This window comes from Pocillopora damicornis, chromosome 14 (assembly GCF_964200805.1).
Source record: "Pocillopora damicornis chromosome 14, jaPocDami1.2, whole genome shotgun sequence".
Classification (NCBI taxonomy): domain Eukaryota; kingdom Metazoa; phylum Cnidaria; class Anthozoa; order Scleractinia; family Pocilloporidae; genus Pocillopora; species Pocillopora damicornis.
This window is the reverse complement of record NC_142683.1, coordinates 18,776,386-18,798,273: the sequence shown is the minus strand read 5'-3', so window position 1 is coordinate 18,798,273 and position 21,888 is coordinate 18,776,386. Positions and strand designations below refer to the sequence as shown.

The 21,888-nt window shown below is 39.5% G+C and overlaps 1 protein-coding gene across 1 annotated transcript; it reads right to left on the bottom strand.

Annotated features, from left to right (window-relative positions):
• Positions 1–128: 128 nt before the first annotated feature.
• On the bottom strand, positions 129–21,066 carry LOC113679741 (nuclear pore complex protein Nup160). Its single transcript, XM_089194760.1, has 38 exons — positions 20,813–21,066; positions 20,249–20,456; positions 19,560–19,776; positions 19,283–19,476; positions 18,741–18,813; positions 18,448–18,536; positions 17,485–17,562; positions 16,980–17,077; positions 16,763–16,853; positions 16,310–16,378; positions 16,026–16,127; positions 15,634–15,738; positions 15,119–15,184; positions 14,608–14,707; positions 14,138–14,199; positions 13,847–13,950; positions 12,752–12,817; positions 12,131–12,228; positions 11,459–11,625; positions 10,448–10,581; positions 10,057–10,124; positions 9,782–9,953; positions 9,037–9,242; positions 8,122–8,204; positions 7,600–7,695; positions 6,635–6,729; positions 6,207–6,303; positions 5,684–5,789; positions 5,188–5,261; positions 4,944–5,036; positions 4,454–4,649; positions 4,203–4,329; positions 3,814–3,852; positions 3,544–3,618; positions 3,275–3,419; positions 2,573–2,698; positions 1,748–1,852; positions 129–1,150 (listed from the first exon to the last, which is right to left on the bottom strand). Exons 1-38 carry the CDS (start codon positions 21,028–21,030, stop codon positions 1,019–1,021), a joined length of 4,374 nt encoding a protein of 1,457 aa, XP_089050886.1. The 5' UTR covers positions 21,031–21,066; the 3' UTR covers positions 129–1,018.
• Positions 21,067–21,888: the final 822 nt, after the last annotated feature.

Genomic DNA, 21,888 nt, shown 5'->3' with positions numbered 1-21,888 from the left:
ATCACGACCGGGTTATGGTCCGTCCAGTGCACTGAGAGAGTGGAAAGAGCATGGGGGAGAGGGGGTGGGGGAATGGAAAGTCAGACAAGCTTATCCCCCTGCTTCCCAATAAATACTCTACGAACAAATTTTCCATTTTTTTTTTCTACTTTTAATGACACTGTTTACTTCTTTCTTTGAATGGCATATGAAAATAGACGGCTTTTGAGTCTAGTTTTTCTTTTTTTTCGAAACAATATTTAATGCAAACGGTTATTTACAAGAGTTTTGGGTTGATATAAAGCTATACTTGTACACACATGCCAAATCCACACATTTCTATCAAGAACACAGAATTGAATGTTATACGATAAAGAATTCCTAGTTGGTTATTTTTTCTCGCCACTTGCCATCATAACAATCAATAGCAAAGGTAAGGAGTAATTTAGCTTTTGTCAACATCGCGGCTGGAGTGTTAACATAGCTCCTCTTCACTGTACCACGATTCCACGCACTGGGATCTTAGCCACAATAAAATCGTTATGCTCTCTACCATTGTAATTAAGATCAGAACCTTACAAATCAAGGGAAAATGAGCTGAGAAGTGTCATCCTCTACATTGCCACGCAGTACGACAAGGCACGAAAATTCAATTTGGAAATCATCATTGGAATCGAGGGGCGAGTATGAGGGATCAGTTCTCTCAGTTCATGGTCTCTTGTAACAAATCCATGAAACGTTTGTATTCTTATGAGTCTGAATCTTATTCAGTAGATTGATGGAACCCGTTTGGATATGTTCTGTTGCTCGGCAACGCGTCCGACTTAGCGTTAGCTAGCATGCTTTCTAAGGCACTGAATTACCTTACTCAAAACATTCTCGGGCAAACATTCGATCGAGTAGAGAAGACTAGAAGTAAACTAAGCGTTCCAACTCGATCCGGTTCGACTGTGTAGACGTTTCGATCAGTTTCCTCAATCAGAAAGTGTTTTCGATCTCTTGAACGCAAAACTACGTCTCTACCATTTTCATGATGTAATCATTGCATTGGAATGGACTCCGCCGCGTGCATCCGCTGAGCACGCTTCAGTTGCATACGCACCATATGACGTGACACTGATGTCACTTGCTCATGGAACACATCGAGTAGTTTTCTCAGTTCATCACGTGCCTGTAATAATGAATGATTAATTCGCTACGATTCTTGTGCAATGAGGCATGTTTTCACCCAACGAATACCGCCAACAAATGATTAGAAAATTGAATGGTGGGGAAAAGCAAATCAAGCTTACCTTCATAAAATAACCCCAACAGGAATTACCGTCCCTAAAATAGGGCAATTTTCACGGGAGTGTCCAAAGTTCAACGGAAAAGGACTGGTTTTGCAATATTTCATTCTATGTCTGGTCTGGAAAACACGTGCCACCCTCTCAGCCAATCAAATGTTTAACTTTATCTATTCCTTTCTGGCTCCATCTGATATTTCCCTTTGTTCTGATTGACCTATGTAAGAGCTTTACTTTTGCTTGTGCAGTACTCAACTAAAAAACAGTCTTCATACTTTTCACCCTAATATGAGCATGCATATTCTCCAAACTGTTTTCTCTATGCATTTCATCGAGAAGCTGACATGAAGAATTTGTTTAACAATCCAGTGCTTCAGAGTTGTTGATCATTTCCTTGATTCTCGTGCCCCTATTGTTTGATTCAGGGAGTGATGTTGTAAGGAGAAATTAGATGCTGGTCACAAAGGGCTAAGGAACCTTACCTGAGCCAGCTCGGAACCAGGTTGCATGTCCTTAAGCAGAACCAGCAGTTGATCCAGGGAAGCGTACGGAACCCACACACTGGGACTGGTGCCGTGCAAGGCATCCTGCGAATAAGATTTCTGTATTAATACAGTAGAATGACCGTTCAAAGGACACTCTCGGGATTAGAAAAGTTGTCCCTTTCAGGAAGGTAATAGATACAAAGATTATACTATGGAACTTTAATAGAGGGCACAAATTCAAGAATAGAAAAAGTGTCGCTTCAATTCACCTGTTCTTTCAATGAAGGTAATTAGTACAAAAGGGTTTATATAGCGGCCTTCATTGAAGGATACGCTGGAGACTCGAAAAAAGTGCCCTAAATTGCCACTTTAAAGATTAGGGGCCGGTTATTTACAAGAGGACTAACCCAAACCACTCTTTACGCAATCAGTTGGCTTTATAGGCATTATCTATGAGAGGGTTGCTTTAATTGAATAAATGTTCTTTACATTCATTGATTTTTCTTTGGGGTAAGCAGTGTAACCAGGTTAGTTTATCCTTTCCTCGGGATATTGTGCCGCTGCATTAGATGAGGAATACGTTTCCATATATTTTTTGGCCACTTCTGAAGAGTGATTTTTTAGTGGTTTTTCGTATCTGGAGTAGCACGGGTTCTTTTGTAGAACCCTTAGTTTTCAGTGTACATATATTAGGATCATATTAGGATGCATATTCTACAAGACTGGCTGACTCATCCTAAATAAACTTTTCACATTGAATATCTCGTCTGAGTGTGATCAGTATCAAAAATAACTAAAGGCACGGCTCACAGGTGAACTCACCGTCAGTCCAAAGTATTCTTTGCCCTTTCCAAGAACAGCTTCAATGTACTCAACAGCCAACATGACAGCCTCCAGCAGAAGATCATAGTTGATGTACAAACGGAGCAGTTCGGTGGCATTAAAGCGCTAGAGTAGAAACATTTCGAAATCTTGAAAAACAGTGACCCCTGATAAAGGATGGTTTCAACTGGAGTGTCTATCAGTAAGGTACGTCACACAACTTGACGACATCTTCCAGCCCGTTAGCCAAAAGTTCACGCAAATTAGACATCACAGGATCGCCTATGTTTTAATAGCTATGAACGTTTCCGCTGAATAAAAGCTCTGAACTGCACATAGGCAGAGTAATAGTGTCTTATCTGTAAAATGACACTCAAACGGCAACAAAACTGGGGAAATTTCCTCTAAGCATTACAAATATCTCTTTCAAACAAATTGTTGTAATCTTGAAAAAAGTCAGATCGATTTTCGCCCAGTAAGCCGAAATGAAATCCCATCTATCGTCTTTTACCGCTTGTCAATGTTCTTCTGAAATCTTAAGTGCTTATTATGTTGAGTTACATGGCGCAACAGCAAATAAAAATAACTTTTTTGGTTTCCAAATTTAACAAAACGTCAAAAATTTTCATAAACGCATACAAATTTCTTGCAGCCTCAAACCGTAGGTCTTGATCACGTGACCACTTCCACAAGTCCTCTCACCTTATAATCATTCACGAGCCACGTAGGCAGAGTAGCCCCGGCTGACAGCAGTTTACTGGTTACACATCTGTAATACACGTGACCATCACGTGGACCAAGCTTGTCGAGGTACAACTTCAAAAGTTGCCAAGCCTGGTCAACAACACTATAAAAAAATCATGGAAAGTATAGCCTCAAACATTGCTTACTTTAAACAAGACCCAAATGGCAAAGAAAATAAAATACACGATACAAAACAAAGGTCTGGACACCAGTAAATTGACGCGTACCTCTTGTATCCGGAGACCTGAGCTTCGCCGAGGTCATTGGATAGGAGCCAGTCCCACGCGTCCTCTTCGGTTTTTCTGTGAAAATCAAAGAAATGATATCAAAGAGTAGTAAAAGCGTGGATTAACAACGTGAAAACTGAAATAGTGTAAGCTGTACTATGGGAGAAAATTCTGAGATTTGTAAAAACTGAAATACATCCATCGGATGGCTATTTTGTCGTTGTTATTCCTTCTTTTTAGGAATTAGCATTACAACAGTTATTTCCTCACCGTGTTAGACCAGGACCATGGGTAGATAACTTGACACACCTATTGCAAAGACAAAAAAAGTTGCATTAGAAGTTAAAAGAGCAGAAGTGTTACAAAAAAAAAGGAAAGGTACGTTTAAAACAGAATTAAAATGCTAGATATTAGTTAAGTATTCATTTTGGTAGCCTGTCCAGATCACTGGTGAGTATTTCCTTTTTTCTCGAAACGTCAAACGAGCGAGGAGAGAGAGGAAATGTATAATTGACATTTGAACGCTATGAGATTGGGTCGAGACCAATATGGCGCTCCCCTTTTCGTGGATCTGTCTCGTCCCAGTCTTTCTCGCGTTGAGCTCTCGCAAAATCGTCGAGACTTCCCTTGAAACATTTTAATGTTTATGCTTTGCTAACCTTGAGGCAAGTCCTTCGAAGATCGTTTCTTTTGGCAAGTTGAAGTGGAAAGCTACAGTGAAGGCATTGTCAAACAAGCCTGCTTGAGTCAACAACGCTACGCTCTCCTGGGGTGACAACTGAGGGCCTGAGACCGAGCGGAAAAAAGAAAAAAAGGAAAAAGGAAAAGGAAAGTCAAAAGATTGCCATGGTAACGGCACTACACCAATCAGAGAATCAGAGCAGAGAGCTACATGTCTGACGTAACAAACCTATAGCACGAGTTGGATCTGCGTCCATTTTAATGAGCTGCAGCCTGGCGAGAACCAATAGATACTCTCCCTCCAGGTCCCTGATGTCTAACACGGTCACTTTACGCCGAGGCCTGGCCAGATGACTTGGGTAGAGTACCTCTCCTTCTTCTCCCTGCTTTCGTTTAGGTGACATGTTGGGCGGCTCCGCTGGTTTCTGAAAAATGAGCAATATCCCGTTTGGTTAAAGAGGAAACTGATTACTCCGTTTTTCTTTGGATGGGTGTTGTAGCTTTTACGTCTATAGATGAAACCCAGGTGAGTGATCATTCAAATGATATCTACTAAGCAGTACTCTCATGTGGTACTGTTTATCATGCTGTACGAGGTGTTTCGAACCTTTTCCTAAGTCTGTTTATGAGACCCTAATGCAAGCGGTCAAATGAAAGCTACAGAGCTGTAATTTAATGTAATGTGTGGTACTGTTTTGAAGCAAAAATATGTAACTTACATCGGTGCCTATTCTGTCCAGAGGTTTTACAATCCATGCATTTTTCGGCTCGACGAGACGGAGTGAGTTCATAGCTGCTAGATAACATTTTGCCTGAAAATAAATTGGACACAGATGTTTCTCAGCGTAGAGGTACGTGTAGGAATTTTAAGTGTGCGCTAAGTTTTTCATTTCCTTGCAAATTGAATAGTGAGCTACCAAGGTCGTTGATGAGCTTTACTGAAAAAATATCAAAGAAACAAACCTGTTTTTGCAGACTGTCAAGCCCTGAAACTTCTTGTCCAAGTCGCAAGGCGTGTTCATACATTGCTGCCCCAGCTGGAGAAAAAAGATCCAACACAGTAATCTACAACAAATGACATCACTTTGTATTTGCCTAAATACTCTGTGTATTTGTTTATATCGTCATCCTGCCTTTGGAAGATGTACTATACCCACTTCTTCTCATTAACCAAACATTGTCAAAAATAAACAGTTATGTAAAGTAAAGTGCGATTTTTTTCATAGAGTCTTGATAGTATTCCCTGTCTGCATAAGTTCCACTCTACTATGCTTTCTCATTGGTTCAAAAAAACACTCGCACCCCAATTTTGACCAATCAGACCCTAAGCTTAAGCCAACTGTTCACTCGCGTTTTCCCGCGCTTGAAGCGACTTGTGCTCATTTCTCTGAGTTCTCATTGGCTCTTCATGACACCTCCTTAGTTCTGATTGGCTGTTGTGATAACGTTTGGTTGTCACCTTTTCTGTAGTTTCCTCTGAACACGTGAAAAGCATAGAGTAGATCGTAAAAGCTGTGAGTAGTTATGTCCACTGTACGGGCATGAGACTCGATGATGTCTATAAACTAAAAAAACACAGAACAAAACAGTTACAGAAAAGTTTTCTCAACGCCGAACGCTTTATTCTAATCATGTATGAACCGTGTACCATATAAGGTTCCTCTAAACAAATTTAAAAAACTACCGGCACCACGCAAAGCGAACCGAGCAGAACGAACCAACTTTACCAACGGATCGAAATGAAATATCAAGACCGAGTTACGCCAGTTGAGTCTTACAGGCCAGAACATCAAAGGAAAAACTAACAATCAGTTTCAACGCGTTTCTCAGGCGAGCGAAAGCAAGCGTGAGGCGAACGTACGGGGGACGAGACACGCGCGACTCGCCCTTTGCATTTTCCTCGCGCCTTCCTCGCGCTTTTCTTGCACTTGCGCTCTCACCTGTCTAACAGGTTTGTCTTTAATCATAACGTTAATATTCACCTCATTTTGAAGGTTGACAAATGGATACTCTACAAGCTCCTGAGTTTGACCTCCCTCGTACAGTGTTACCATGAGCTTATGAAGGCATACACGTCGCCTGAAAAAAGTCAAGAAAAGTAGAATGATAAAATTCCACATTCTCACAATTAAAACGAACGGAAGCGTTCAAAAACAGCCGATAGCGTTCAAAATCTGACGGAGATGCTGTAATAGGATAGGGGCGTCCAAAATATAACGACAGCGTCTAAAATCAGACTGAAGAGTCCGAAATCGGACAGGAGCACTCAAAAGCGGACGATAGCAGCCAAAATCGACGTTCACTGCACAATGAGAAGCAAAGAGCCAAAACTGCGAACGACTACTTACAAAGAAGATAAACGAATAAAAAGGAAAAGAAAACTAAGAAAAGAGATGGGAAAATTACTTACCTAACAGGGTCAGGGTTAGCGGTCAAAGCTTCATATGCCAGGTCATTACGGCGCAACTCCAGATGATGTTTAAAAATTTTTGACCACAAGTCGGGCTGGAATAATTAAGGAGAGATAACATAATTAACAAAAATTACTCCACTCTGCCATACACTTGTACAATGAAGAAAAGAAAAAAGGAACAAAAATTACGAGTAGCCTCATAGTGCTCCACTGTTCGAGGCATGTGTTCCTATTGCGCATTTGTTTTTTCTCACCTGTAAAAAGGCGCCAAGCATATTTTTAAAGTCTTCCATGGCTAAACTTTCGGAAAATTATCAGAAAGTTATTGGAAAATTCTCGGAAAATCATCGTAAACACATCGGAAAAATATCGGAAACATCGTTTTAAAAGAGTGTACGAATGACGAAGGAAAGTAAACGACTTCGCACGACGCTGGTGTCACCTCTGTGCTCGGATACTTCATAAGAAACGACCAATCACAGAGCGCGTTATATTCAGCTCCCTGAATGACGTAAAGTAATAGTCCGGGCAGAGTTATAGAAACCGTTTTTAACCCCTCAAAGGCTCACCTCTCCTAGCAACGACCGTTTTGTTCAAGAGTAGGAACAAATTTTGGCGACTGAATTTACAGCTATAGTCGTTTATTTAGCGTCCTGTGTTTGCTGTCATGTAACAAGTTGTAAAAAATCGCTTGCGCTTCATGGTCTAAAGTTAAACTACGGTAAATATTGCACTCTGAAGTTTTCTTTCATAAACTTTTGCCTCTTCTCCCTTAGTTGTCAAAAGCAAGTCTTGAGATGCCACGTGAACCTCCAAAAGGCCAGCTGTCAGCCTGGTTTATTTTCCTATTTCAGATCGCTAAATGGCAACTTTGAAGAGGAGTTGGACTCGGCGCCCTAGCCGGCTTTACCACATTTTCTTTCACCGCCTACCCCTCCCCCCTTATCACGTTATCCACTCACAATATTTGGATCATCAGGTGAAGCGAAATCCAGCGCTAAATGAGCCACACGGATGACATAGTCGGGAGCATCAAACTGCTCAAACAGCTTCAACACCTGCACGGAAAACAGAGGAAATGACAACTGTCACACAATACAAGTGAACATAAGGGAACAGACAGACACGTTCCTGGAGTCCAGGAGTTGGGATTTATCAATTCCCTAGAGTTATTTGTAGACTCTCGTCTGTAGAACGAAAGTCTATTTTCCGAGACGTCTGCGTCGAGTTAAACCTCAATATAGTGAGTAAAAGCAATATAATGGAGGGCAGCGTTCAGATTCATTTGTCGATGAAAGAAACTTCCAAAAAAGAAATTAAATAGCATTTCTTGCGAGACAATTCACACTGTAAACTTCTGGGAAGATAGGCTTTCGTTTCCGTCTCAGAGTTAAGTAGAGTGTCAGTGATTGTTCCTCTGAGTCGCCTGAATTTCGTCATGAAGAATTTCGTCTTGTTCGCCTGTGAGTTTTAATCTGCCTCACCTTTACGTAAAATAAAACAAGCAGTGTTGAAATATCGGTGGAATCGCTTTGAAGAACCTTCATCACAAAGGCATCCATTGAACCTAAAATCAAGAAAACTTAAAGTGAACAGTGATAGAAACAGAATGAATCGCACTTAACAGACTACGCAAGCATAGAGCTCCTCTAGATTGAATGTCGTAAGCCTTTTCAACCCCAAGATCTCATTAGTAATTCTCCTCACTGTTTGCCATACAATTCTTGTGATGTTAGTGGGAGAATCTGGTTTTGGATCAACTAATGATTCCCAAACTGATATCTTTATTTTTTGTCATCACTTATCTGTTTGATATTGTATTGATACTGTAGGGAGAAACTCTCTCTTGGTCACTCATGGGGTTGAAGGGTTCGTACCCTTATTTCAGAAAAAAATTTCAAGGACTTTTCCAGGACTCAGATTGATTTTAAATCCTTGAACTCTTTCATTCCCTAGATTTCAAAATCAATTCTCCTCAAGGTTAACATACATTTCTTACAACGTAAATTCTGGAAACCCTATTGTCTGAGTTAAGCAGATTTCCAGGACTTTCCACGACCTCTAATCTTTTTCCAGGGCCCGTGCGAACCCCAGAGTTTATAGGGTTAACCAACGGAAAAGTAGTCACAACAGCAAGTTGGATCAAAGGAAATATCACAAGGAGCCTATGAAGCCTATGAAGCCAAAGTCAAAATGAAAACAAGGGAACTGGCTCGCATGAAAACGCGATTGCTCAGGGCGTGATTGGTTTCAATTTTGCATCCGTTTGGTTTACATGACATGGCGTGAATTGTCTGGATCAATCACAGAGCGAGGTAATGAAAAACTATCATAATCCCAAAATACTTCATCATTTGATTTGATCACCCAGCAAATAATAACTACCAAAGCGTCCTTACCAATCCCCTTCGCAGCCTTCAGGAAGCAGCTTAATGCCTTGTGATTTTCGCCCAAAGCCAAATACGATTGGCCCAGTAAGAAATGCCATGATGACTGACAGGTGTCACACCAATAGCAAATCAGATGCGCGTAATCTTGAATGCGAAGATACTGACACCGCGAGAGGAGAAATTCTGGGAAAATGACGCTCTCCCTTCGTGGCCAGCTATAGTTGGATTTGTGTCAAGTTAAAATAACGTAATGCAAAACACAAATAGAAGTGGCGGAGCTTTTTGAGATATGGGGGAGGGGAATACTCTAGTCACTTGATGCTATGGAATGTAAGATAAGCTCTGGCGGTGTTGGAAAAAAAATAGCTCCCATGGAAACCACGTAACAAGATCTCAAAGCGTTCTCACATCTCCTTACTGTTCGCCAAACATTCCTTGCATTTAAGCTCAGAGAGACTTGGTGTTTAATAAAGCAACAGTACCTGGTTGATACTATTCCTTCCTCTCATCACTTTCCGACTTGACATGGTGTATCACGGGGATAAATTATTTATACTTGCTTGCGGGAGTAAAAGATATAATCTCACGTAAAACCATCAGATTCAACAACAAAGTTTTTATGCTCAATGGTAGTTGCAGAAATAGGGTCTCGGTGTACTTTCTAACTCAAGTTCAAACAAAAACCGGGGAAAAAACAAAACAAAACAAAAAGACTAAGAACTAGCAATTACGATTATTTAAGTCACTAGGATACATTAGGTCCATCAGGATGTAAACAGCCCGGTTGAAAAATCCAACCCAAAGAAGAGGTGGCTCCTGATCAGACATCTCCAGTGAGGCCCTGATTTTATGGACCAGGTGCCTTCTCAGTTGTGTTCCCCCAACACCACATAGGAAGAGTTCCCCTAGTGTCAGAGAAGGATCATCTACAACGAGAAAACACACGTCATCAAGTAAATAGTCGCTCAAATAAACAATTATAGACAAAAAAAAAACAACGTTAACCTGGGCCAATTTTTTAACTCTTACCGGGGACCGCTTTTGACTCCATTCCATCTGAAATTTCCAGTGTGGCTAACTGTTTTAGGTTCGACTCTCTGTACGAAAAAAGTTTGCAGGATTGTTGAAACATGTCACAGTTTAATGGTAGGAGTCATGCACTCTTTGTTATTACTCTCTCTTTTTGGAAAATGAGTCCAATCTTTTGTTCGTATTCATATTCATCGTGCTAGTCTGATTGTCTGGGTGAGTGTAGTCCTGAGGGGGACTGTTGTCGATAGTAGTGACTGACGCTTTCACAACCTGAGTAGAAGTCATCATCAGAGTCAAGTGAAGAGTTGTTGTTAGTCTATTGTTGAAGAGACATTATGTAAACTTTGCTACCTGAAAAACCTAAAGCAAGCAGAACTGATGTACATACACAGAACTTGATGGCGTGGGCGTGACAGCTTGCTCAAGGATCCAGTGCAGAGCAACATACAGCCTGAGAAACTCAACTGTTCTAGGAATGAACACTGATGATACATCCTCAGCTTTCCTGGCATCCAAGCCAATCTTTGGAACAGAAAAAAAACACTTGAAATGGAGACAAAGAGAGTTAAGAATCTGCACTACAAGGTTCAGGGAACATTGGGATGATTTGTTAAGAGGAGATCATTGATGAACCTTCTTGGGAAATAATTGCAATCTGTAGTTCTAGGCCAAGGGGGGAGTGATATACCAAGATGCAAAAGACGAGGAACGGGAAAAGGAGGAGGGAATAAAAGGGAAGAGACAAGGGTCTAATTATTAAGGCATAGTATGGAAGGAAGAGGCAGGGGTTTCAAAATTCAGTTATTGGCAGCCTACCCTTGCCTTTAACACCCCTTACTGTTGCCTTTAACACCCCTTACTGTTGCCTTTAACACCCCTTACCGCTGGCTGTAACACCTTCTACCACCGCCTGTAACACATCTTACTGCTGCCTGTAACACCTCTTACTGCTGCCTAAAACACCCCTTACTGCTGCCTGTAACACCTTCTACCTCTGCCTATAACATCTCTTACCGCTGCCTGTAACACCTTCTACCACTGCCTAGAACATCTTTTACCGCTGCCTGTAACACCTCCTACCACCACCTGTAACACGTCTTACTGCTGCCTGTAACACCTCCTACCACTGCCTATAACACCTCTTACTGCTGCCTGTGACACCTCTTACGGCTATCTATTCAGACTCTTATGTAAAAGTGTTGCCTAACAGCCCAGTCACCTATTGCACCATGGGAGGTCCCTCACAGAAAAAGTAATTGATGAAACCCCTAAACAGAAGAACATGAGAAAGTACAATGGGGACAGGAGCAAAAAGGGAATATAAATCACCCTTTCTCGCCACAATATAGTGTTTGCAGAAGACAAAAATACATTATTTTACATTCTCACTGTTTAATACCTTGTTGACCCCCAGCCTGGTCATTAAACTGAGCAGTACCAATAGATGTTTACATACGGACATTCTGGATGAAGCAATTTGGTGAGCAGCCTTGGAGAGGAGAGAGCAGGTGAGTGGAGCACTGAACAGGTGATGACCAGTCATGATATGAGAGAAATCTGACCAACCTGTGATGAAGTATTTAACCCAGAAGTTAATAACAGGTATTATTCTACATTAAAGCTACTGTGAAAACTCTGATTTGTTGAGAGTGTACAGTCAATATATAATAGCATGTGAAGTTGACATGATAACCCAATATCTGCAGCAGACACCAATACACAAAATACACCAAGTTATCAGCTACAGGGTGTCATCTATGTATGCCGTCAAAATGTATGGAGAACAGTATGGAGAATATGCACACTGATACTACTTTGTAAAAGGTTAGGATGTGGAGACTATTTTCCCATCACAAAACACTGTTATCTTGTGACTAAATTTCTTGATAAAAACCCTGGTAAAGGAGGAATACCAGTACACGTTTTTTTTCATACAACCTTCCCCACTCCTTCCCAGACCTGCCCAAATTAGCTTATTTGGTTTTGCCTTCTTACCACTGACCGAGAGCCTGGCACTAGTCACAAAAAGTTTAGCAGCCAAAGCTCAATAGCTGCTAAAATGAAACCTCACCAGTCTGTTGCTCATAAGGAACATCCTGAATGAGGTCACTCTCTAACATCAGAAGAAGGAATTCCAAACTGTGGAAGATATTTGGTATCTTGTGCAAACTGTGGAAAAACAAACAAGTCAGTATTTAACACATACATATCCTGCCCCTCCCCTGCCCTCCCCTTCCCATACCCCCTCTCCCACCTCCTACCTTTCCAAGCTTAAACCTTGACTTGCCCACCAGCAGGTGACCAGGGCCCTCTTGCCTAAAGGCTGATTAGTGCTAACCCAAGGCTAAATTCTAATCTGGGTTTCTTTATTCCTTAATTCAAAATCTTTTTTGGGATAATTTTCCTTACTCTTTTTAGAGTATCCAATAGTCATAATCTAGACAAAAGGAATTCCAGTGAATTCTCTTTGATAGCTTTCAGATCTGAAGTCAGATTTCATGCTAACCCTGGCTTATCCAACCCAGCTTTGAACAACCCGGCCCAGGACTGGAAGAACTTGCCTTTCCCAAATGACTGTCTTTTTTTTTCCTTCAGGCCCTGAAATTTTGAAAAATTCTAACTTTCCAAAAAGCAGCTCCACTTCAATACTAGTTTCCACTTGGAAATAAAAATACTTCTTCGTCACACACACCTTGTCTCCAGTTCCTGTTGAAACTGAAATAAGGCATTTGTATCTGCTTCTCCTTGATCTTCCTCACTAAGCAAAGTAAACCAATGTAAGCAATTCAGAATTTTAGAGCACCACAGTATCACACTATTGCTTGTTTTTTTTCTTATTTAATAGAGAAAGGGACAAGAGAAAGGATTATAGGAGAGAAAGCTTCATAAAGAAGGGTTTGCTAAAGATGTTGGGATGATGTTGTAAGGGGAAATAAGATGCTAATCACTCTTAGAGGTCAAAGGGTTAACCCTTTCACTCCCACAAGTGACCAAGACAGAATTTCTCCTTACAATATCAATACAATATCAAGCAGGCAGGTGATGAGAATAGAGAAGAATATCAATCATGAGATTATTAGTTGATCTTATACCAAATTCTCTGAACTAACATCATAACAATTGTATGGCAGATAGTAAGGAGAATTACTAATTAGATCTTGGGAGTGAAAGGATTAATAAATGAATACAATCAGCAGATGGCGGGCTTTCTAGAGAAGGGGTTTATTAGTGAGGTGCTTATAAGGGGGAGGTGCATATTGAGAGTGGTGGAGAGAGGGTTTAAGGGAGGGGCCTATCAGGTAGGGGCTGATAAGAGAAAGAAGCTTTCAAGAGAGGGGGCCTTTTTGGAGAGGGGGCCTTTTTTGAGAGGGGGCTAAGTAGAGAGAGAGGCTTACCAGAGAGAAGGGCTTATTGAAGAGGAGGCTAGTTAGGTAGGGGGTAATGAGAGAATGAAGCTTTTAAGAGAGAGGGCCCTTTTTAGAGAGGGGGCTAAGTAGAGAGAGAGGCTCATCAGAAAGTGGGTTTATTAAAGAGGGGACTTATTAGGTAGGGGCTGATAAGAGAAAGAAGCTTATTAGAAAGGGGGGCTTACTGGAGAGGGGCCTTGTTAAAGAAGGGGCTTAGGAGAGAGAGAAGATTACAAAAAAAGAGGGGCTTATTAGAGGGAGAGGCTTCTCAAAGAGAGTCTGACTAAAGAAGTCTGGCTAAAGAGGAGTCTTATCAGAGACAGGGCTCTAATACTTAGATATTAAAATGTTCTTGTGGGAAATACACTGTTGCTTCTTACCTCACATTTGTTAGAAGATAAACAGCAATCTGTTCAGCAGTTAATGCTGGATTCAGCTGGTACATGACATCATTTTCAAGTGCTGATAGATGCTCAGGAGATAGCTACATTAGAATGGTGGAGAAAAAAAATTAAAAAAATTCTGTGTCAAGATACAAGTAACTGCATTGTAAGATTGCTAAATTTGATCACAACTAACTGAATCAATATTAAATTTATATGAACCTTTCTTAAATCACTGTATTGAAGCAACAAATTATCATTTAGGAAAATTGCATCACATTAGTTCACCTGATCTGAAACCATTCTGATGATGTTACAAAGATCTATGAATGATTCCTTCATGGTTTTATCTGCAAAGTAACACAAAAATGTAAAACTGACAAGAATATTACTTTCAATTACACCAGTGTCCAAAATGTGATTGTGGACACTAGCATCTAAAATTAGTCATTAATTATTAAAATCCAATACCAGTGTCTAAAATCAGACAAAAATGTTTAGAATTGGATCTGTACACATGTCTAAAATTGGACACTAGTGTGTAAAATCAGACACTACAATTTAAATTTGGACTCAAGTGTCTAAAGTTGTACCCTAAGTTGGTATTTTTGCACTTCCTGTTTGGAACACAAATTGAAGAGGGCAAAACTCATTCTACATCCTTCACTGCAGGCCTCCAACTCCTTTACTAAGAGGAAGCTACACATGTGTGAAATAGCAAACCTGCTCTACTTGGAACATTAAGATTATATACATACCCAGATGAGGCTCTGTGGCAACAATTGACACTTCCAGCGGTTCTTCAGAGAGATGAAGTTGCTCAAACAGGTCACAGGGTCTCAGGAATGACAGCATTTCCTGTGTGACAAAACATTGAAGAAAATGCCATCTACAGAATTCTGTAACTGATAAAGGTGACAAGAAATTGTGTGCTTATATATTATTTTCTTCACTATTTTCTTTGTTCCAAAACCCATGATGAAACACACAATTTACAATTCTTTAACCTTTTCACTCTCAGAATTAACCAAAGAGGAGTTTCTCCTTACAATATCATTTCAAGTTTGGGTAGAAAGATGATGAAGAGAAGTAAAAATAATTTTTTTCTAGGGACTTTGATTGATTTGACTTCACATTATCAGAGTAAAATCATGAGAAATGAAAGGCAGATGGTGTGGAAAATCAATTGTTAGGGCTTGGGTGTAAAAGAGGTAATTTAAAGAATACCTCTTATCAATGTAATATGAGTGAACAATTTTAGTGTACTACCTTTCGCACAACACAGACTAATCCTGTTTTAGTATCCATGAAAATGCCCAAGGCTTTACCTCCAACCTGGAAGAAGAATCAATGACAGTTATTTACACCTTCACTAAAAATCTAACATACAAACATCTTAACAGATTCATTGTTGTCTATTAATAAGATCAAGCAAAATAATTTGAAGCCCACAAAAACCAGTCTCAAATCAACACAGTGACAAAACTCTTTTTCTAAACCAAATCTGATGCCTTCAACATTGTTGATTCTGCACCTACCCCTCTCCTAACCCAATAGCAGTCAACTAGTAACAATTTAAGGTTTATGTTGGGTTAGGGGAGGGGTAAGTGTGCAGTTGTTCAGATACTGACTTTGATCTGTTGATTCTAATGGTGTGTAAACTAAATGCACACAGGACACCAAACTAAGAAATTTGGCCTCTAAAATTTGTTTCTATGAACCATGGTTACCAAAATGGTGGCAGTTTGGAGCACCCAGGAGCACCCAGGAGCATGGATACTTACTTGATGGTACTGTACGACACAGCTGTAGAACTTTGTCCAACATTGTAGCTGAAGATCATTGTACTCATGGTGAAGCATCTCATAATCCGGAGCTGACATCTGAATCTAAAGAAGCCAACTGTATTAGATTTTGTAAGTGGTATACTTAAACCATTATGTATTTCCTTGAATAAGCGATAAGGCACTTATTTAAAATTTTTGCTACTGGATGGAGGGTGCTTAATCGAGGGGGGTGGTGGGGGGGGGGGGGGTGCCTATAATTCTCCTGTAATGATTACATTGAAAAGTAAAAGTGAGTTGCCATGTTGGATCTGTATCATTTTTCTACAGTTCAAAACCTACTGCAACAATGGAATCTCAGCAAAGAAAACCCATCTCTTTTCAATACAAACCTCTGAATCAATGAGATTGATAACAGCCAGTTTCAAATCACTCCTTGAAACAGTCTCATCAAAATCACTGACAAAGTTTGAAACTGGTAAATGGTGGTATATCTATAAGGAAAAAGCAAAAACAAAAACAATAAACAATAAACAATAAACAAAACAACAATTTGGTATCTGCATTCCAAACCACATCATTATTTCCACATGGCAAGTGTTGGAACAAATCAAAGACACAACAGAAACTGTGAAGCCACAGAATCAAATGAACACAGATATTTAAAGAACTGTACCTGCATAGCTTTCAGAATAGAATGATTTGAAAACCTTCCAGGGTAGAAGAGCTGATCAAGAAAAACTTCCTGAGAAAATAATTTTAGAATGGTTACAGTGGGATAAACTTCATAAGAAAAATCTGCACTGACACTATTTTGAAGCACCAAAGAAATCTTAAAAATAGTTGTAAAATGTAGCCACATTTGAAACTTTTAGTTAACGTAGAGATTAATCTTGACAACATTTTTAAAAAGTTCTTCAAAATGGTGAACAGCACATTGAACTGGTATAACTCCTATCACACCCTAAAAATTAACACTGCAGCCTTGTTAAATCTTGGAGTGTATTTCTAACATTGCATATGGTCAAATTTTTCTCCAGACTATTCATTGATGTTCTGAAGTTCCTTATTTATTACATTCTTCTTTGAAGAATCAGATTTCCAGTATCTGTACAATAAACAAACTTACTCTTGGTTCTTTATATGGTGGAACCATGACATCAGAATTCTCTGTTGGTTTAAGGAATATTCTTTTCCAACCACATTCTTGTGCATCTATGCTACAAAATTGAAGTGAAACCTTTTGGCATTAGAAATGGACAGATTTACCACCAAGAAGTTCACTTTATTAAAAAATTCCTCAGAGAAACATTTCACATGTCAAATGTTACAATCTATAAACTTACTTTTCAATGGGAGTGAAGTAAGCCATTGTTTCACCATTTTTATCTGTCCATAAAGTCCAGATGTTCGATGTGGTCACAGCAAAGTCTACAAGATTTTCCTTTTTTTCAAAACAAAAAGCACATTCATCCATGAGCAAAAAGACAAAAGCATGGCTGTCAAAAAGTTTCAAGGTAGAAAGCAAACAAGAAACAAAGGGTGTCCAAGAGAGATCTTGGGCTACTAAATTCCCGGATGGGGTAATAGCAGTTCTTTCAAACAATCAATTCAAAGAAATTGGAAATAAACACAGTAAACAACCATAAACGCATTGCTTGAAGAACCCCAACTAGTAGGAGGCAGACCAGTCAGCTATAAACAAAGAGCAGCCAAGGAGTTGAACTCTCAAGGCACCTGAAAATAAATCCAGTGATTACCAGGATGGGGAGCCACCAGATTTCAAGACCAGTGCCCTAAATACTTGACCAACCTGCCTCCACAAGTGATCAGTCAGTTTTGAGATTTTACCTTTGGAAAGTATGAGAAGGAAAGTGCAGACAAGCTTGGATCATCATCTGAAGATGGCACAACCTCATACACACAGAACTAAAACAACAATTACAAAATGTGTTATACTGATAACAGTTGTCAATCAAATTTTTCAATACTTTGATGGAGCAATTACATCCTCCAGTGTCATGCAGCCAATCCTGCATACTTTCACCCATAATAAGTTTACAGTCAACTCCTGATAACTCAAACTTTCAAGGGAAATGAAAAAGGTTTGAGTAATGGAAGTCTGAGTTATCTGGATTTGAAAGCAAAGCAGGAAAACTCCTGGAAGAGATCTTAGGAGTGAAAGGGTTGAAGGAGCAATTTATTTAACTCTCAAGACTGAACAGCCACCTAATACAATCAAACCTATATTTAAACAGCGTCCAGCATCACCCTGTAGTGAGTGGCCAGCTGTCAAAGTCCTGAATTCGTTTCCCTTGATCTCAGTTATTTTCACCTCTATTAAGCAGTGATGGTCACCCTTTACAGAGTCCCAATGGCCTGCTTGTATTGTTTTCCACTTGTATTAAATGGTCACTTATGGCAGATCCACTCAAACAAACTAAGAATAATCCTTTAAGTAAATTTTATCATGTTTTCTCCCAAAATCAAAGAAAGTAGTATTTTTTGGCAAGATTCTGTAGAGTAAGTGGTCAATTATCGCGTAAAGTGGTGTTGTGTATCATTTTTTATAATACCCTGTATCTATGGAACCTGAATTAAATAGTCAGCCTGTATCAAGCAGTCACTCTGTCATTCACCATCAGTGACAGCTTAATACAGGTTCGACTGTAGTTTGCAAGAGGTTTTAGCGATAATTTTTCGTAATATCAAGAAAAAATTTTGGACCCTAAGTGACTGACAGTATTCTACTGGTAGCTTCTCCTGCCTTCCCCTCCCTCCCCCCTCCCTTCATCTTTTCAATTGTCCACTCACCTGTGTGTTGTACATTAGGTTTAAAAACAAACCAAGATAAAGTTTGCCACTTGATGGATCTACCACTTTACAGAGTATATGACCCACAGCTGCAAGGACAAGAAATTCATTTTACAAAAGCATTATGTTAAGTCATCAAAAGAATAACTCCAGCTAACATGGATTTTATCATCTCAAAAAACCAGTACCAATATCAGGTTGACTGACTGCTTCAACCTGATCTCCACTACAGAAACAATGACAACACAGCAGTAAACAAAAATAAGATTCATAATTTTAAAAACTGGACTTACCTGGAAAGTTTTGAGCATCCATATCATCACGAATATCTTCCAGAAGATCTTTGACGTAAATGCACGATAGAGTCTAGCAAAAATAATCAAAGTTACAAATAACAAAAAAATACAAACAATAAATACTTAAAATGTAGCATTCAGTACATGGCAGAAATATAAAGAAACAATGTTGAAATATTTTAGGTAAAATAAAAGAAAAGTCTCAACCCTTTAACTCCTATGAGTGACCAAGACAGAATTTCTCTTTACAATATCAATACAGTACCAAGCAGACAAATGATGAGAATAAAGAAAAATGCAAACTGTATTAGAGAAGGGATTGTTAGTTGATCCAATACAAAATTCTCTAAACTAACATCACAGGAATTGTATAGCAGACAATAAGAATTACTCATGGGATCTTGATAGTAAAAGGATTAGAGATACATTTGAAAGACCATTTTGACCAAAAAAAAAACCACAGAGGTGAATATTAAACAAATGCTTGGCAGAGAGTTTACTGGCTTTGAAAAATACTTATTGCAATATTTCCAAAGTACCTGGCAGGACCAAATCCTGAGCTTGAAATCTCGGCAAAGAGCAAACACACACATATGATTTCCGTATGGATGGATTCCTACACTCAGTGTAGCATCAGAAGCCATTGTCTCTCTCCTTAAGCTTGAAGGAACAAGACCAGACCAAAGACGTTGCATAACTCCTGCTTCCTTTAATTCATACTGCTCAACTTGACCTATCGTAATTCAAACCAGAATTGATCAGTATGTAATTTCTCTCACAATGTCAATATAATATCCAAAACCGAACTCATCTTACCGCCACTCCCAGGAGGAGGCAATTTTATCAAAAGTGTTATTCCTGAAGTAGTAGCTAAAGCAAAGAGACAATGTCCATCCTGACAAAGCCAGCTTGCAAAAGTCACACATGATTGTGAAAAAGTTCCAAAATTTGAAGGACTTCTGAGCTGATGACTGGAAAAGTCATTAAAGATTGACTGCTGACTTCCTTCACTAGAGTAAGACAAACCAAATCCCTAGGAGACAAAGTTAAAAGTGAGATGAACACCTCAGCCCAAAAACACAAATTTTATGGTAAAGTACAACAGACCACAGTTGGTAAAAAAATTAACCATATAAACCAGGGGTTGTGCAAATCAAAGCATGCAGTGCAGCCTCCAGAGACAAAACATGGAACACTAATAGCATTCACCACATAACAAGGTACTCCATCATTTTTTTAGGTTTCTGCCGTATACTGTAAACAACTCTTCCTAATACAAGACATTTTCATCACTAAATAGCGACTTGTTTGATCACTAGAGGTTTCCTTTAAGCACGAAAGGAGCAACAATAAGAAGGGGGTGTCCCTCCTCTCAATTACCGGTAGATCTGGTGCACTGTGAAAAACTTGCCAGTATAAAGGTTATGTCTGGAAAAGACCTGACATCTTCAACTTGATTCAGTCTAACAGGACTGCTCCCATCTAATTTTCTTTAAAAGACTTACATGTCTATGAAGTCTGTTTGGATGAGGGAACGCAATCCTGTGTACACTGTTGGTTGTGGCAATCAACAAGCTAACATGTGCAGGAGTTTCAAAGATATACACCACTGGTAAAAGAACACCGTCAGTAAACTGTAGTTCAAGGTGGTTTCCTGAGAGATTGTTGTCCAAGGACTCTTCAAATAGCTCCAGTACATTATCTGTTACTCTCCTGTACACGAAAACATTCGCAAAACATTAGGAAATTGAATGCACAAACATCTACAAGCCTTAGTTTAATCTAGTTTGTGGACAAAAATGGCTGTGATAGTTTAGAAAGCGGCATGGCTCCGTATGCATATTCCAAAGTTTCTTAAAATTTAATTAAACGACAGTTAAATCTCGATCTATCTATCTATCTACCTATCTAAGTATTGCTATTGTTTTACGTAGTTTGGTAGGCACTTTGAGTCTTAATTAAAATCAACGTGTACTGGTATTAAACCCAAAAACTTAACAACAAAAGTACAGGACAAAAATTGCCGCGAGTTACAAGTTTCAAACACAAATTTTCTTGTGAATACGAACCAAAAGATGTAACGATTTCGAGTAACAGAGTCGACAGTCCCGCACTCTCGATAAGCAAATCCACCTCCCGTATGAGGCTGAGCGTTTTCTTCATCCCTCACTGTCGTTGCTGATCCTATAGTAAAATTTATCACGTTTCCTTGTGGCTTTCCACTGTAATGCAAGACTTCTCGGAAGTTCCCACCACTCGCCATTTTGGATTTGGATCTAGCCGCCATGTGATCGTTAGTGGATCCCAATCTTCTCTCATCCTCTTGGACTGGAAACTGAGGCCGATGAAATTTGCGATGTGATTGGTGAAGAAAAAAAAAACTATCCCTACTGCTATCGTTATGCGCAAGCGCCGTAAACATAATATGGCTATTTCCTACTAATTCAGGGGAAGGATATTGGAGCACATGTCAGAATTTTCCCTTAATTCGTGAGTACATTCGTGATATGAATCAATCAATAAAGGGGGTAAGTTTCTAAGGAAACTGTGGTGCTGCGTCGGTGGGAGAGTATAGCAGGTAGTTTAGTGTTGACAACTGAGTTGAAAACGTAAATTGGCTACCGTAAAAAGTTAAAAGGCTGACGTTTCGAGTGTTAGCCTTTTGTCAGAGCGATTGATGAAGGGCTAACGCTCTGACGAAGGACTAACGCTCGAAACGTCGGTCTTTTAACTCTTTGCGGTGACCAATTTACGTTTTCAACTCAGTTGTTAACACTAAATTACCTGCTATATTATCGTTAGTTTGCCTCTAAACCTTGGAAGTTGATACCACAACTGTGCTCTGTGCGAGGTGGTGGTATGCACGTATCACTGTGTGATAAATAATTTCTGAAGCGCTTCAATTAGTGATTACTTCCTTAATTACGAAACGCTCACATCTACAAATGTGAACCCTACGCTGATAAGATAAACGGCTTAAGTCTTATAACCGAGTGTTGTGTTTACTTTTCATACTTCGATTACGATCTTTATTAAAGGAGTCTAGGCCTAGTTGTTCAAAGGCTGATCAGCGCTAACCCAGGGTTAAATTTTAATCCAGGTTTCGATATTTCTCTGTTCAAAAGCCGTTTTGGAATAATTTTAC

Bases quoted from the DNA above. Each gene is read 5' to 3' on its own strand.
- LOC113679741 (XM_089194760.1), bottom strand. From the start codon at position 21,030: ATGGCGGCTAGATCCAAATCCAAAATGGCGAGTGGTGGGAACTTCCGA. The intron at 17,563-18,447 runs GTGAGTGGACAA...TTGTTGTTTTAG, and splicing joins ACCTAATGTACAACACACAG to TTCTGTGTGTATGAGGTTGT. The intron at 10,125-10,447 runs GTATGTACATCA...TTTTTCGTACAG, and splicing joins CCCACGCCATCAAGTTCTGT to AGAGTCGAACCTAAAACAGT.